This window comes from Euleptes europaea, chromosome 7, assembly GCF_029931775.1.
Source record: "Euleptes europaea isolate rEulEur1 chromosome 7, rEulEur1.hap1, whole genome shotgun sequence".
Classification (NCBI taxonomy): domain Eukaryota; kingdom Metazoa; phylum Chordata; class Lepidosauria; order Squamata; family Sphaerodactylidae; genus Euleptes; species Euleptes europaea.
In genome coordinates, this window is record NC_079318.1 from 55,722,878 (window position 1) to 55,736,359 (window position 13,482).

The 13,482-nt window shown below is 44.0% G+C and overlaps 1 protein-coding gene across 4 annotated transcripts in view; it reads left to right on the top strand.

Moving 5' to 3' along the window:
• MTA3 (metastasis associated 1 family member 3) overlaps positions 1–13,482 on the top strand; it is a 162,099-nt gene that overhangs the window by 11,407 nt on the left and 137,210 nt on the right. For all 4 annotated transcript variants that reach the window (XM_056853108.1, XM_056853109.1, XM_056853111.1 and 1 more), the window contains exons 2-3: positions 1,329–1,396; positions 11,267–11,360. In XM_056853108.1, the coding sequence (XP_056709086.1) occupies positions 1,329–1,396; positions 11,267–11,360 (162 nt within the window). The remainder of the gene's footprint in view (positions 1–1,328; positions 1,397–11,266; positions 11,361–13,482) is intronic.

Genomic DNA, 13,482 nt, shown 5'->3' on the forward strand with positions numbered 1-13,482 from the left:
TTGGTGCCAAAACTCACTGGTGTAATTATGAAGAATGAGACTGTGGCTGTAGTGTGCTCAACAACTTGTTCTGAAACTTTTGCAAAGTAGATTTGATTATGGGCACTGGAAAAGCCTCAATTAATGTTCCAGTAAATGAAAGTTGTGCTAGCTGGAACAAAGCTTTCAGAATTTATCAACTAGAGTAGTAGTATATGGAGAAAGAGTGAACAAAAGAACATAAGAACTTAAAGAGAGGCCTGCTGGATCAGACCAGTGGTCCATCTAGTCCAGCATCCTTTTCACACAATTGCCAACCAGTTGTCATGAAGGGCCAACACACTGGTTGTATTGTGTTGTATTAATATTTTAGAAAATACTATTAATGGAATGAGCTCTCATATAAGGCTAGTATCTAAGAAAAGTTAATAGTACAATCTAATCTATTATTTTAGGCTGCTTACTTTCTGGAGTGTGTGGATTTATAAAGTTGAGTGGATTAGCAAAAAGAAAACCAATTCAGGATCCCATCCCTGTGTAAAGATTTATGCATCATATTCACAAATGGCTTTGCTAGCACCAAGCTGATTCATTACAATACTTTGAGGTTGGGTGTCATTTGTGAGGATACCACAGAGGAAAATGTAAGCCTCTAAGGGCAATCCTAAAAGGGAGGGGGGAATTGGCATAGGAGCCGGCATGACCCTGTGCTGGCGTATGTGGCCATTTATCCCAAGATAAGGGGCACTTACACTGGCACGGTGGGCATTCACGCTGGTGCTGGTAAGCCACACCACTGCGTGGGGCTTCACCACTGGCGCAGCCACGCTGGGAGTGAAATCCCAGAAGTGGGAGCCCTCACGGACATGTGGGGGGCATTCCAAGGGGTGCAGTGGCCTTTAGGCAGCATCCTAATCTCTCACCCCAGAAATGCCCCCTCGAGTTGCAGCATTGCTGTTTTCTATGGGGGTATTCCTCCCATTTTACATTTTGAATTGTTTTATTTTCTCTGCGGTGACTGGGAAGCCTCTGTGAAGATGCCGTGGCTGCTGCTGCTCCCAGCTGCCATGCATCCACCCCTCTTCAGGAATGGGCTGGCCATCTAAATCTCTGTGGGACTGAATCATTAGTGACATTCCAGTCAGTTAATCCTGGTGGATGCCAAAAAGAATTTATTCATAAACTGTAAACATCTATAATGTAATAACACCCCATATTTTGTTAGCCTTGGGCATAGAAATAATTCATATGTGACCTTGAGTTTAATCACAAATTTCTTGCTTTTTCAGATTTATTCTTATACTTTTTTTTGGAAGGGCTTCAAATGTAATTGGACCTTTTTGTTACAGATTATGTTTATTTTGAAAACTCTTCAAGCAATCCATATCTGATCAGGCGAATTGAAGAACTTAATAAGGTACATGAATATGTAATATTTTGTATTATTTGATAAAAGTTGATGTGCTTCCCAGTGGAATGAAAAGATGCAGTTCTTTGCTAAAATATGGAAATCAATTTTTTCTCGCTCTTGTGTGTGTGTATGTGGGAGGGTTTTCTAAGAGACTCCTTTGTTGTGATATTTTATGCAGTTGGAAAATGTAAAAATACCATATTCTGTACCATAACTGAAAACAAAACCAGGCCATCAAATAGATCATTTCGCTTTTCATAGATGGATTGGGTTTTTACACATGTATAATCCTGTCATTCACTGACAGCTTGTTTAAAGACAGGGCAAAGTCTGTTGGGGATGAACAGATGCCAGTAAAACAGGTATAGTGCAGTGGAAATCAATCAATCTATCAACATGTATCCCAATCAAAAGATCAGAACATCAGTTTAACAGCATAATTTACATGCAAATATGAAATGAATATTCTGAGATTAAAATGCATAACGTTATTGTGCTGTAATTAATCATAAATAAAATTATTAAAATGTTTGGAATATCTGCTTTCTTACGGACAAGGTCTCAGCATAGAATTTGACTACTTTAGAGGTGGTCTCATGGGAGTAGTCTGCAGATATATGTAGAATTTTCCAGATCTTCCTAGGAATTTGGATAGAGTGGGGGTGAGATATGAAATGGATGTCCTTATAAATCAGTGGTTCCTAACCTTTTTTTGACCAGGGACCACTAGGACTTTTTTGTTCGGTGCAGGGACCCCAAGGTTCAAAATAAAAATTCTGAGAATTTGAAAATAAACTTATCATAACTGTTACTTTAACATTAAACTTAGAATAATATTTGAATATATTTTTTATAATAGAGAACTTTTAATTGTAAATCAATGTGATTTTTGAGCCTGCATCCTTTTTACAAGCTGGGCAATTCTGGGGCTAATACTGTTGCTCAGAGCTACACGAATATCATCACTTGCTTCCAATCGATTTCTTGTCGTGTTCTTAATTATAAGCAAAGCAGAAAACCCTTGTTCACATAAATAAGTTGTGGAGAAGAGCATAAGATATCGCAAAGCGAATCCCTGAACTGTAGGATATGAAATTGCTTTTTTACACCAGAACTCTTCAAGAGAAACTGATTCAAACGCATCCTTACAGTGCCTATCATTTTGGAATTCAATGAGCTCTTCCTGGATTTCTTCTGCAACCTCTTCAACAGCAATACCAAAAGGATTGCGAATCAGCTTTTGGGTATCTTTTGATTCTGTCTAGTTATATTCCGGGAAGTAACGGTGGAATTCATCGACCAGCATTTGCAGATGACTTCTGATGTTGTCTTGTATATTTGTGGTGCTCATGTCATCTTTACTATCATCGACCAGTGCTTTTAATGTCACAAACGCAGAATAATTGTTTTCGCCTACCCATAATTGAAGTTTGCAAATAAAGGCACGCATTTTATCTTCAAACATAAAAATGTTTCCCACACCTGCTAAATTTATGTTTCCAGAACCTTGCAACTGTAAGTTTAGTTTATTCAAATGTGAGAAAATATCCACAAGATAAGCCAAATGCATCTGACTTTTCGAATCAGAAAACAGCTCTAGTAAATCTTTAATTTTCTTCTCGGCTAGAAACAGCTCAACCTCTTTTCTTAGTTCAAATAACCTTCCCAGCATATTGCCTTTCGATAGCCAACGAACTTTGGTGTGGAAGAGTCTCATGATCGGAGTCCATTTCAGTGCACAGTTTTTTAAAAAGGCGTGTATTTAAGGCGCTGCTTTTAATGACATTGACCACTTTTATGGCCATTTCCATGGTATTAACAAGGCTTTTAGGAAGAGTCTTGGAAGCTAACGCCTGACGATGTGTGATACAATGGGTTGTTATTGCTGAAGGATTCTTCTGTTTTATTAATGTTGCTAGACCGGAGCGTGATCCTAACATGGCTGGAGCACCATCCGTACAGAAGCCGGCGAGCTTTTCCCACATAATGCTATGTTTCTCAAAATACTCCGCGATTATATTCATGACGTCGATACCTTTTGACGTCGTTTCCAGTTTCTGCGAAATCAATAATTCCTCTTTAATAGTGTTGTTGTTGTCTAAAAAGCGGACAAATACTAGCAACTGACTGCAATTAGAAATGTCTGTCGATTCATCACACTGCAAAGCGAAACATGGCGAATTTTTTATTTTCGAAACAAGCTGCTCCTCGATGTCATTTGACATAATTTCAATTCAAGCTTTTACCGTGTTGTTCGATAGAGGTATTTCTTGTATTTTCTTTTTGGCTTCCATCCCTAAAACCTCTTCAACAGCTATCATCAAACAAGGTTTGACGAGCGTTTCTCCTATTGTGTGTGGGTTGTGTGAGGCTCGCTTGCATCCTCCCCTGGCCTCCCCACCCCCGCATGTTCCTTACTTGTTGCGCGCTGCTCCCGCGAGTCACAACCGCATGCCGCCGCGCTCTGTGCCCGCGAGCCGCCGCCACGCTGCCGCGTAAATATTAATTTATTATGGGTTTATAACTTTGTTTCGCGGACCCCTAGTTTAGTTCTCGTGGACCCCTGGTTAGGAACCAGTGTTATAAATAGACAATATAATAACACGTGTTCCACTGTTTCGACTGCGTTCAGTTGGCAGGATCACAGACGTTGAGAATAGGGGATACACAAGGGCTGAGAACAGGCAGTTAAAATGCACTAGGGCCGTGTTGGCGGACCTGCTGCACGTGTGTCACTTCCGGCACGCGTAGCCCTCTCTGCCGGCACGCGCGGTTTCTCCAAGCCACTGGCCTTTCCGGCTCTGCCCCGCCCAGGATGGGGGAGGCTGTAGCCCTGGGGTGGGGAACCTCCGACATCATTGGCAAACTCTCCCACAGAAGCCACAGCCATTGCTGCTGCTGGAGCGTGCGTGGCCGGCCAGGCGGGTGGGAGAGTGGGGAACAGAAGCCGAGCGCCCACACTCGGCATGGCCGGCGGCTTCTCTGGCGCCCTCTGGGCCTGTGCGGGCGGAGGGGCGTGGCTGGCCGGTGGGTGCGAAGGAGGGGCCCTCTGCCCCACCCTGCTCGCCTCTCACAAGCCTGCCGCCGCGCCCCACCTCCGCATCCCCCCCTCGGGGCAGGCAGGCCGGGTGGGAGATCCCCTCTGGGCAGGGGGCTTAGGGGCCTGGCCAAGCCAGGCAGGCAGGCAGAGAGGGGCGCTGAGCTAGGCTGGGCTCCCTCCCCTCCACGCCAGACGGGCCTCCTTTCCGCCGGAGCTCCACTCTGAAAGGGGTGGGTGAAGGCGATGGTGGCGAGGCCCAGCCGGGCGGGGGATCCTCCTTCTCCTGCTACTTGCCCCTGGCACGTGGGAGGCGGCGGGACCCAGCCCCGTCCATAGGCAAAGGGCGCAGCGGCAGGGCTGGTGGCTGGTGAGCCGCAGGGCGGGAAGTCAGGGGGAGGCTCTGGGGCGCCCCCCTCCCCTCCCCTCCCTCGCTGGCGGCAGGCCCGGGTGGGTGGGGGCAGCCGTCAGCGGGGCAGGATTTTTTTCTTTTTTCTTTTTCCCTTCTTCCCCCATCGCAGCTGGTGCCTGATTGGGGAAGGCTTCTGGGCCCTTGTCCATTCCCCCCTTTCCCCCCTTTCCCCCCTTCTCCCCTTGTATGCCTTCCTGCATGCCGCCCAGCTGGCTGGTGGGCCTGAGCCACACCGCCGCATTGTTGGCCTTCCTTGGGCTGCTCTGCCTCTCCTGCCCCTTCACCCTTCCTCTCCTAGCTCCTTCTCCCTCACCCAGGACCTGCCCCAGCCCTCCATGGGTGCGTAGGAGCGGGGCAGGACACCGAGCCTTTGCGGGAAGGGAAGGGTCTTCCGGCGCCCGTGCGCTGCGGGCTATTCTGCGTGCTCCCCTCCCCACTTCTCTGCTGAGGGAGGAGGCGGGGGCCGTGTGTGTGTGTGTGTGTGTGTGTGTGTGTGTGTGTGAGAGAGAGAGAGAGAGAGAGAAAGCAGGACGGCTTTTCTGTCCCTGGCCATTCAAGCATGGGAGGTTTTGCCTTGGATTTGCCACTCTGTAGATGCACATTTTCCCCATCCAAATTCTCAAAACTCATCAGTAAGTCCCCATGCAGAGTTTTGAGAATCCGGATGGGGAAAATGTGCATCTGGAGAGTGGCAAATCCAAGGCAAAACCTCCCATGCATAAATGGCCTCTTTCTTTCTCTGTCTCCCTCCGTCCTTTTCTTTCCCTACTTTTCTTTCTCTCCCTCGCTCCCTTTCTTTCTCCCTTTCTTTTTTTCTTTCTTTCTTTTTTTCTTTCCCTCCCTCCCTCCCTCCCTCCCTCCCTCCCTCCCTCCCTCCCTCCCTCCCTCCCTCCCTTCCTTCCTTCCTTCCTTCCTTCCTTCCTTCCTTCCTTCCTTCCTTCCTTCCCTCCCTCCAGCGGCTTCTCCGGCGCCCTCTGGGTCTGTACGGGCGGAGGGGCGTGCAGTCCTATTCCACCTTTGAAGTGCCCATAAGCCATCTTCCAAACACCTTTCCATTTGTCTTGATATGTAGAGATACAAGTGATCTCCAACCAATAGAGATCAGTTCCCCTGGAAAAAATTGCCACTTTGGCAATTGGACTCTATGGCACTGAAGTCCTTCCCCAAACCCCGCCCTCCTCAGGCGCCACCCCAAAAACCTCCCATTCATGGCGGAGAGGAACTTGGCAACCCTAGCCTCTCCCTCTGGGCCCCCTTTGGGGGTGGTATTCAGGTTAAATTGCCGCATTTGCACTCGGCGATAAATAAGTGGGTTTTCGTTGCAGTTTGGGCACTCGGTCTCTAAAAGTTCACCATCACTGGACTAGGGTGAAAGCTCTGCAGTATTTGGGGAATTCTAAAGCATAAAGGTAGTTTGCTGGGACAAAATTTTGGCTACGATTCCTTACTGCCGGATAGAGGTGTGCCTGAGCTTGTTCAGCCTGTAGAGCTGTATTCCAGATCTGTTGTTTAAGTGTTTCATTAGCTCCTGAGAACCCAAGGTGGCATATTACTAAGGGAGAGAAGCCGAAAAGTTGAATTTTATTCTCAAATACATCTACCCAACCTGAGCGGGAGCTATCTAATAGAATTTAAGGGGGTTAATCCAGATGGGTTAAGGTTTAGCTTGAGCCAAAATCTTATAACTTGATCCCAGCTACGAGCTTCAAGTGACACCTGTCCTGGTTCTATTCTAAGAATTGCATTTGGAACACCAAATATGCATCTAAGAAATTTAGATTGAACTACTTCCAAGGGACAGAAGTTTTTGTATAAACAGATTTGTGAACCATACAAGATTTGAGGTGTCACTTTACCTTGGAAGACTTTAATTATGTAGGGAATATGTGGGCTCCATTTTGAGTAGAGAAATCTCAGAATAATTGATGCCAGTCTTTGGGCACTCTCGGTAACCTGGGTCATCTGCGCGCTTCTTGAACCTGTCAATTGAAGCAGTACGCCTAAGTATTTGAAGACCTTCACCTGTTCTATATTGTGTCCATCAATCTGCCACCTATGTTTAACATATCTCCTGGGGAAGACTAAAATCTTGGCCATTTGGAAATTTATTGTTAGTTGTTCCTCTTTGCAGTATGCAGTAAGAGCCCAAAGGGCTAATCCCTACTTGAGAATAGGATAGAATGGCTGTATCATCTGCATAAAATAAGGCGGGTATCAGTCTGTTTGCTAAGTGTGGTGGATGGAAATCTGGATTTGACAGAGCTTGAACCACTGAATTAATATAAAAATAGCAGAGGGGCCAGAATACAACCTTGCTTCACTCCCCTCCTGACAGAGACTGGAAGATAGGTGGCTGTGTTGGCTACATCTTACAGTCAGGAAACTGTTTTTGTGCAATATATGAATAAGAATGAGTAGTCTGTGATCTACTGAGGACACCTAATTTAGCCCATAATTTATCCCAGGTGGTGCAGAGTGGTAAGCTGCAGTACTGCAGTCCAAGCTCTGCTCACGACCTGAGTTCGATGCCAACGGAAGTTGGTTTCAGGTAGCTGGCTCAAGGTTGACTCAGCCTTCCATCCTTCTGAGGTCGGTAAAATGAGTACCCAGCTTGCTGGGGGTAAAGGGAAGATGACTGGGGAAGGCACTGGCAAACCACCCCGTAAACAAAGTCTGCCTTGGAAACGTCGGGATGTGATGTCACCCCATGGGTCCACTTGCACAGGGGACCTTTACCTTTTTTTAAAAATCCCAGGTGATACTATCAAAAGCCATTTTGTAATCTGCAAAGGCCACATAGAGCACTCCACAGGGTCTGGTGCTATATTTCATTGCTAGGTAATGTAAATCAGGCATTGATTCAGGGTAGATCGACTGGGCCTAAAGCTCGCTCATTCTTCGACTATGATGTTCTCTCGATCTAACCAGTTCCAAAATTTCAAGCACAAGTGCTTGGCATAAAGCTTACTCACTACACCACTACACTAAGCAAGCTAATTGGGCGATAATTAGAGGGATTAGATTTGTTCCCTTTTTTGTATATTGGGAGGATAGTGGCTAGGCCCCACTCAGTGGGGACCTGTGCTATCTGATCAATATTTGTAAAAAAGTGTGGCCAACACTGGTTCCCACCACTCAGTGTTTGTTTTTATCAACTCTGGAGGAAGCATGTCACACCCTGGAGCTTTCCCTAACTTTAATTGGCCAATTATCCTTTTTTACTTATGTTATTGTGACTGGGGGCCAAGGAGGGAGATTTTCTAAATCTGTATGACGCAAAATCCCTGTGGTAGGCTCTGCAGCATAAAGTGCTTGAAAACAAGTCTCCCAAGAATTGGTGAGGACTGCACAAACTATCTTGGGGGGTACAGAGGAGATTAACAGTGAATAATTTAGAAATGTCAGTGAAGGACAGCTGGATGTCAGAAGAAAGTAAAGGTTAGCTGGACACAGTCTACAGGACCACGGCCAGCTCCAAAGCAGACAACTGCTCCCAACACCTAGAGGGCACAGCTAGATGAAGGTGTCCATCTGTCCAGCCCATGGACACTGCTGCCATTTTACAGGTGAACCTGGGCCATTTTAAAATGGTGCAGGGCCCAATCCTGATTGGGCCTGGAGTGTAGCAGTACCAGGCACCCTTGTTTCTCCTCCCTCCGTACCTTTTCAAGTACCAAACCGCCCCTACAGATCAGGATTGGACCCTGATGTCTGGATTAAGCTCCACCCTCCTTGGTGACTTCTTAAAGGGATCACTCTCTGACCTGTATCCTTATGATGTGTAGCTTCTTGATAGGCTTCCTGGCGTCTTTAGCAAGGATGACAGAGTGAACATTAGATCCTGGACAACTGGTGGTAGCTCTGACTCAGGAGCTTCCAGTTGCCTGCATGGGTGGTCTGTGTCTAATTTATTCCATTCCTTCTTCGTTCTGCTTCTTCATCGACAAAGCTGAAGGACTCTGTCTGGGGGCTGGATACAATATTACTCCAGTTGAAAAAATGACAAATACAGAGGCTATCACAGCTTGATATAGCAAATCTTTGAAGATGAATGGATGAATGAATGGTTTTATTTGCATTTAGCCATAGGCCATTACAAACATGTCAAGGATACCTCAGATACTTAATAAAAGGAAATATTAGGTTAATAACATTCTGGATTAATAATAAATATACATAATAAAACTATGCTAAATCAATGCATAAAAACAATAACAACAACAAAATAATAACTAAAATTGTGGTGGTGTCCCAATTGGCCAATGGGACCTAGCGACCATTAAAATCAACTTGAAGGATCAGCTACCTTAGCAGCCATGTTGGCCCTTATTTTCTTTGCTTTCAGAGCATACAGGGCAGTTCTATGAGAAACAAACCCATTGGTATCTTTTAATAAAAATACTAGTTTCTCAGCACTAGGAAAGTGTTTAGGCCAGAAACCAACCCGGCAAGAAATTTAGCTCTGAATTCCACATATAGAGAGCATTCAAATAAGTAGTGGTATAAGTCCTCCAGAGCAGATGTTCCACAGATGCAAAAATGTTGGTCTTTTGGAATATCTTTGAAGATTAAAATTTACTTTGTAAGCCTTTTTCATGTATTTTATTAATATTGTAAGCCATCTTGAGCTCCGTAAGGAAGAAAAAAAAAAAAAGGTAAAGGTCCCCTGTGCAAGCACCGGGTCATTCCTGACCCATGGGGTGATGTCACATCCCGACGTTTCCAAGGCAGACTTTGTTTGCGGGGTGGTTTGCCAGTGCCTTCCCCAGTCATCTTCCCCTTACCCCCGGCAAGCTGGGTACTCATTTTACCAACCTCGGAAGGATGGAAGGCTGAGTCAACCTTGAGCCGGCTACCTGAAACCGACTTCTGTCGGGATCGAACTCAGGTCGTGAGCAGAGCTTTTGGCTGCAGTACTTTAGCTTAACACTCTGCATCACGGGGCTCTTTTAAGGAAAAAGGGCAGCCAATAATTTTTTTAATAAATACATAATAAAATAAAATGAACACATGATCTCAAAAGGTTCCTAGTGATAATCACCTGAAAAGCATTGAAACTTTGAAACTGTCAAGCTTTTCTAATTGGCATCTATTCATTGGCTTGGATACATGAGAGCTTTTCCATGGGATTTCTTGGAAGCCCGTTGTCTCCCAGAAACAGCATTTTGTGGGGAATTTAATCTGCCATGGAGGGGGGGAGGTGAGAAAGTTGCACTTCATAGGTAGAAATCCCATGTTAAAATTCCAATGGATTCAAGCCACTGTTTTATTTTTATTTTTAATGAAGCAGTTCATCTTTAGAAATACAAAAAATTTCACAAAAAAATAACACACTGGGAATTTTTTTGGAAAAGTTTCTATCTCATCCTTTGATTCATACCTCTAATGTATGCTGGCTTATTTCTGTTAATAGTGCTTTTCTATTTTGATTTTGTGCCTGTGTTGCTTATTTTCTTGGTGCTGCTGAATTATAGTGCTGTTTTATTATTTAGCGTCATTGTTTTATTGATTTTGTAATTTGATTATGTTTGTAAGCCTCTGCAAGAACCTTTTAGTTGAGAGACAGGATACAAATACCTCAAATAAGTAAAGAGTGACTGAGCAGTTTTCATCCAGTGAGTTGCCATAGTCAATATAGGAAAAGGCTTGTATTAAAAAAAAACCTTGGGGCATCTAGTTGTAGTACATCCTAAAACTATAGTTAGAATTGTGAAATCCAGCTTCTATATGAAAGAATTTCTACATCCAGTAGAGCTCATCTCTTGGTTGCTCTGGCCAATCTGTGAAAGGAGACTTCTTGGTTCTAGTGTGAGGGGATCACTGTGCATTTCCCTCCTTAGGCCAGAGCAAGGAGTTGGTGCACAGATTGAATCCTTTCCTGACAGCCCTCAGGTCACTCGTCTAAGATTCACTGTAGCTAGAGTGCTAACACCAGTGGCATAGAGCTTTGATACACTGACTGAATCAGTCATTCAGTATAGTAATTACAACTTCTGGTACTGCATTATTGAGCACATGAACACATGAAACTGCCTTATTCTGAATCAGACTCTTGGTCCATCAAAGTCAGTATTGTCTACTCAGACCAGCAGCGGCTCACCAGGGTCTCAGGCAAGGGTTTTTCACATCACCTACTTGCCTAGTCCCTTTAACTGGAGATGCCGGGGATTGAACCTGGGACCTTCTGCATGCCAAGCAGATGCTCTACCACTGAGCCACAGCCCCTCCCTGAGGAAATATGAAAGAGGAGGGAGGGAAGAAATATGAAAGAGGGAATGGTGAAACAGGAAACGTGACCTTGGGGAAGCATGATGTGATGATGGGATCGCCTGGCAGCTTGAAATTTTCTTTGTAAGGCTTTGCTTGCACTTTGTTAAGGGGGGGACTACTTTCAAGTGTGTTTATTGATTTACTTCTTGTTTTCCAGACAGCCAATGGCAATGTGGAAGCAAAAGTAGTTTGTTTTTACAGACGCCGAGACATTTCCAACAGCCTCATTATGCTTGCAGACAAGCATGCAAGTAAGTTTATTGATTTATTAAAAAAACAGATTGCACAAGTTTTACAGATTCAAACTATTTTGTATTTGAGAATGTAAATATGAGACAAAGATTTAAAAAAATTCTAGACTTCTGTCTTTCTTAACTTTATCTGGGGGAAAAATTATAAGCTTCTTGTGTTGTATCTGTGTGAGTTTTATCTAGAAAAAAATAGCTTTCATTTTATAAATTGCTTTTAAGACTAATAATTAATAACAATTACAAAATTCCAAATTATAATGAACGATAAAAGATGTCATATAACTGATTCTAGTTTGTCTGCAAATTAATGAAATGACTGTATTTTAAAGGGATTTTATATTTGTCTTTTCTTGAGGATTTTAGAGTCTTGCCCTTACTGCAGTACTCCAGAACACCTTTTTTACTATTTTACTATTAACACATTAATGGTAATTTTGAAAGTTTTGAAAGTTGCCCTCTAATTAGTTTCTTGTCTTTTGATAACGGTTTTAATGTATATCAGCAATAAGAACAGTGGTTGAGAAAGTATTATGTAGCCTGAGATTTCATTTATAACAGCTATAATCTTACTGTAGTATTTCCTTGCTTAGGAACAGCTTACTATAGCATTTCCTTGCTTAGGAGCAGCTCTTTTTTCCAACATTTAGAACATCCCCCCTTTTAGTCATGTTATTCAGTCTCTAAGGATTTATATACCATTATGCTGTTATTTTTGACAATTTTTCATTATCCATAAATTTGATAGAAACAATTTCCAATTTCCCATAAGTACTCCCATTTTCCAAATGTTATTATGCTTTGCAAGTACCTGACTAATGAATTATGGTTTTACCTACTTCATGGACTCATATGCAAAGTCCCTGTTCAGAGAAGCAATATGTGCGTCTGTACATATATCACAACTTCAGAAAAAAGAAGAAACCAGCCAAGATCTTGCAAGATCACTGTTTGCATTATGAAGCTGCTTGCCCATCCCAAGCATTTAGGGGGGAAAAGAAAATAAAACCGAGGGGGAGATGCCTGTAGTGATGGGAGAGTAGGAAGGTGGTAGGGTTGGGGAAGAAAGAAGAGAGCAACAGGAGGCAGAGGAGGAAGGAGAAAGCAGTGATGGGGTGTGACCAAGAGGAAAGGAAGGGGACTACAGGGGGTCAGGGATGCAATTTGCCGTCATAGGCACATCTTTCTCTTGTAATCATGTATAACTGAAACAATTGCTGATTCTGGATAAATGATATGTTTCTGTAAGTATCCCAACTCCTTGTGTCTCAATCCAAGCAATGAGATCTACATTTAAAAACAGGCTTCCGTGAACATCTCTCTAAATTCAGAATCATGAAGGCTGATGTTCTATAATATCTAACCCCTTCCAATGATAATCCCAAGAAGGTGGGAAGCTTGCCCCTTAGCTTCTGGCTGTTTGAATTGCTGGTAGGAGCTACTAAGACTGAAATGTGAGGACTCACACTACAGAGTTTTGTAATTTTGTGTGTTGCTGGCCCATCCTAGGCATCTCTTAGATTAGAGGTTCTTAACAGACTGCAGAGCAACCCTGGACTTCCTTGGTGGTTATCACATGCTAATACTAACAGGGCTGACCCTATTCAGCTTCTGAGATCTGATGAGATCAGGCTAGCTTGGGCCGTCCAGGTCAGGGCTTTGTGTTAGTTAGATTATTTGAATCACAGAGTTGGAAGGGTCCAAACAGGCCATCTAGTCCAACCTCCTGCTTAATGCGAAATCAGCCTAAAGTGTTTGACAAGTGTTTGTCCAGACTCTGCTTAAAGACTGCCAGTGAGTGGGAGCTCACCCCACCCCAGGTAGCTGATTCCACTGTCGAACAACTCTTACTGTAAATTCCCCCCCCCCAAATATCCATCCGGTACCTTTCTGTCCACAATTTAAACCCATTATTGTGAGTCCTATCCTATGCTGCCAACATGAACATCTCCCTGCCCTCCTCTGTGTGACAGCCCTTCAGATACTTAAAGAGAGCAGTCATGTCTCCCCTCAACCTCCTCTTCTCCAGACTAAACATTCCCAACTCCCTCAACCTTTCTTCACAGGGCTTGGTCTCCAGGCCCCTGATCTCTGTCGTCACCCTACTCTGCACCCGTTCGATTCT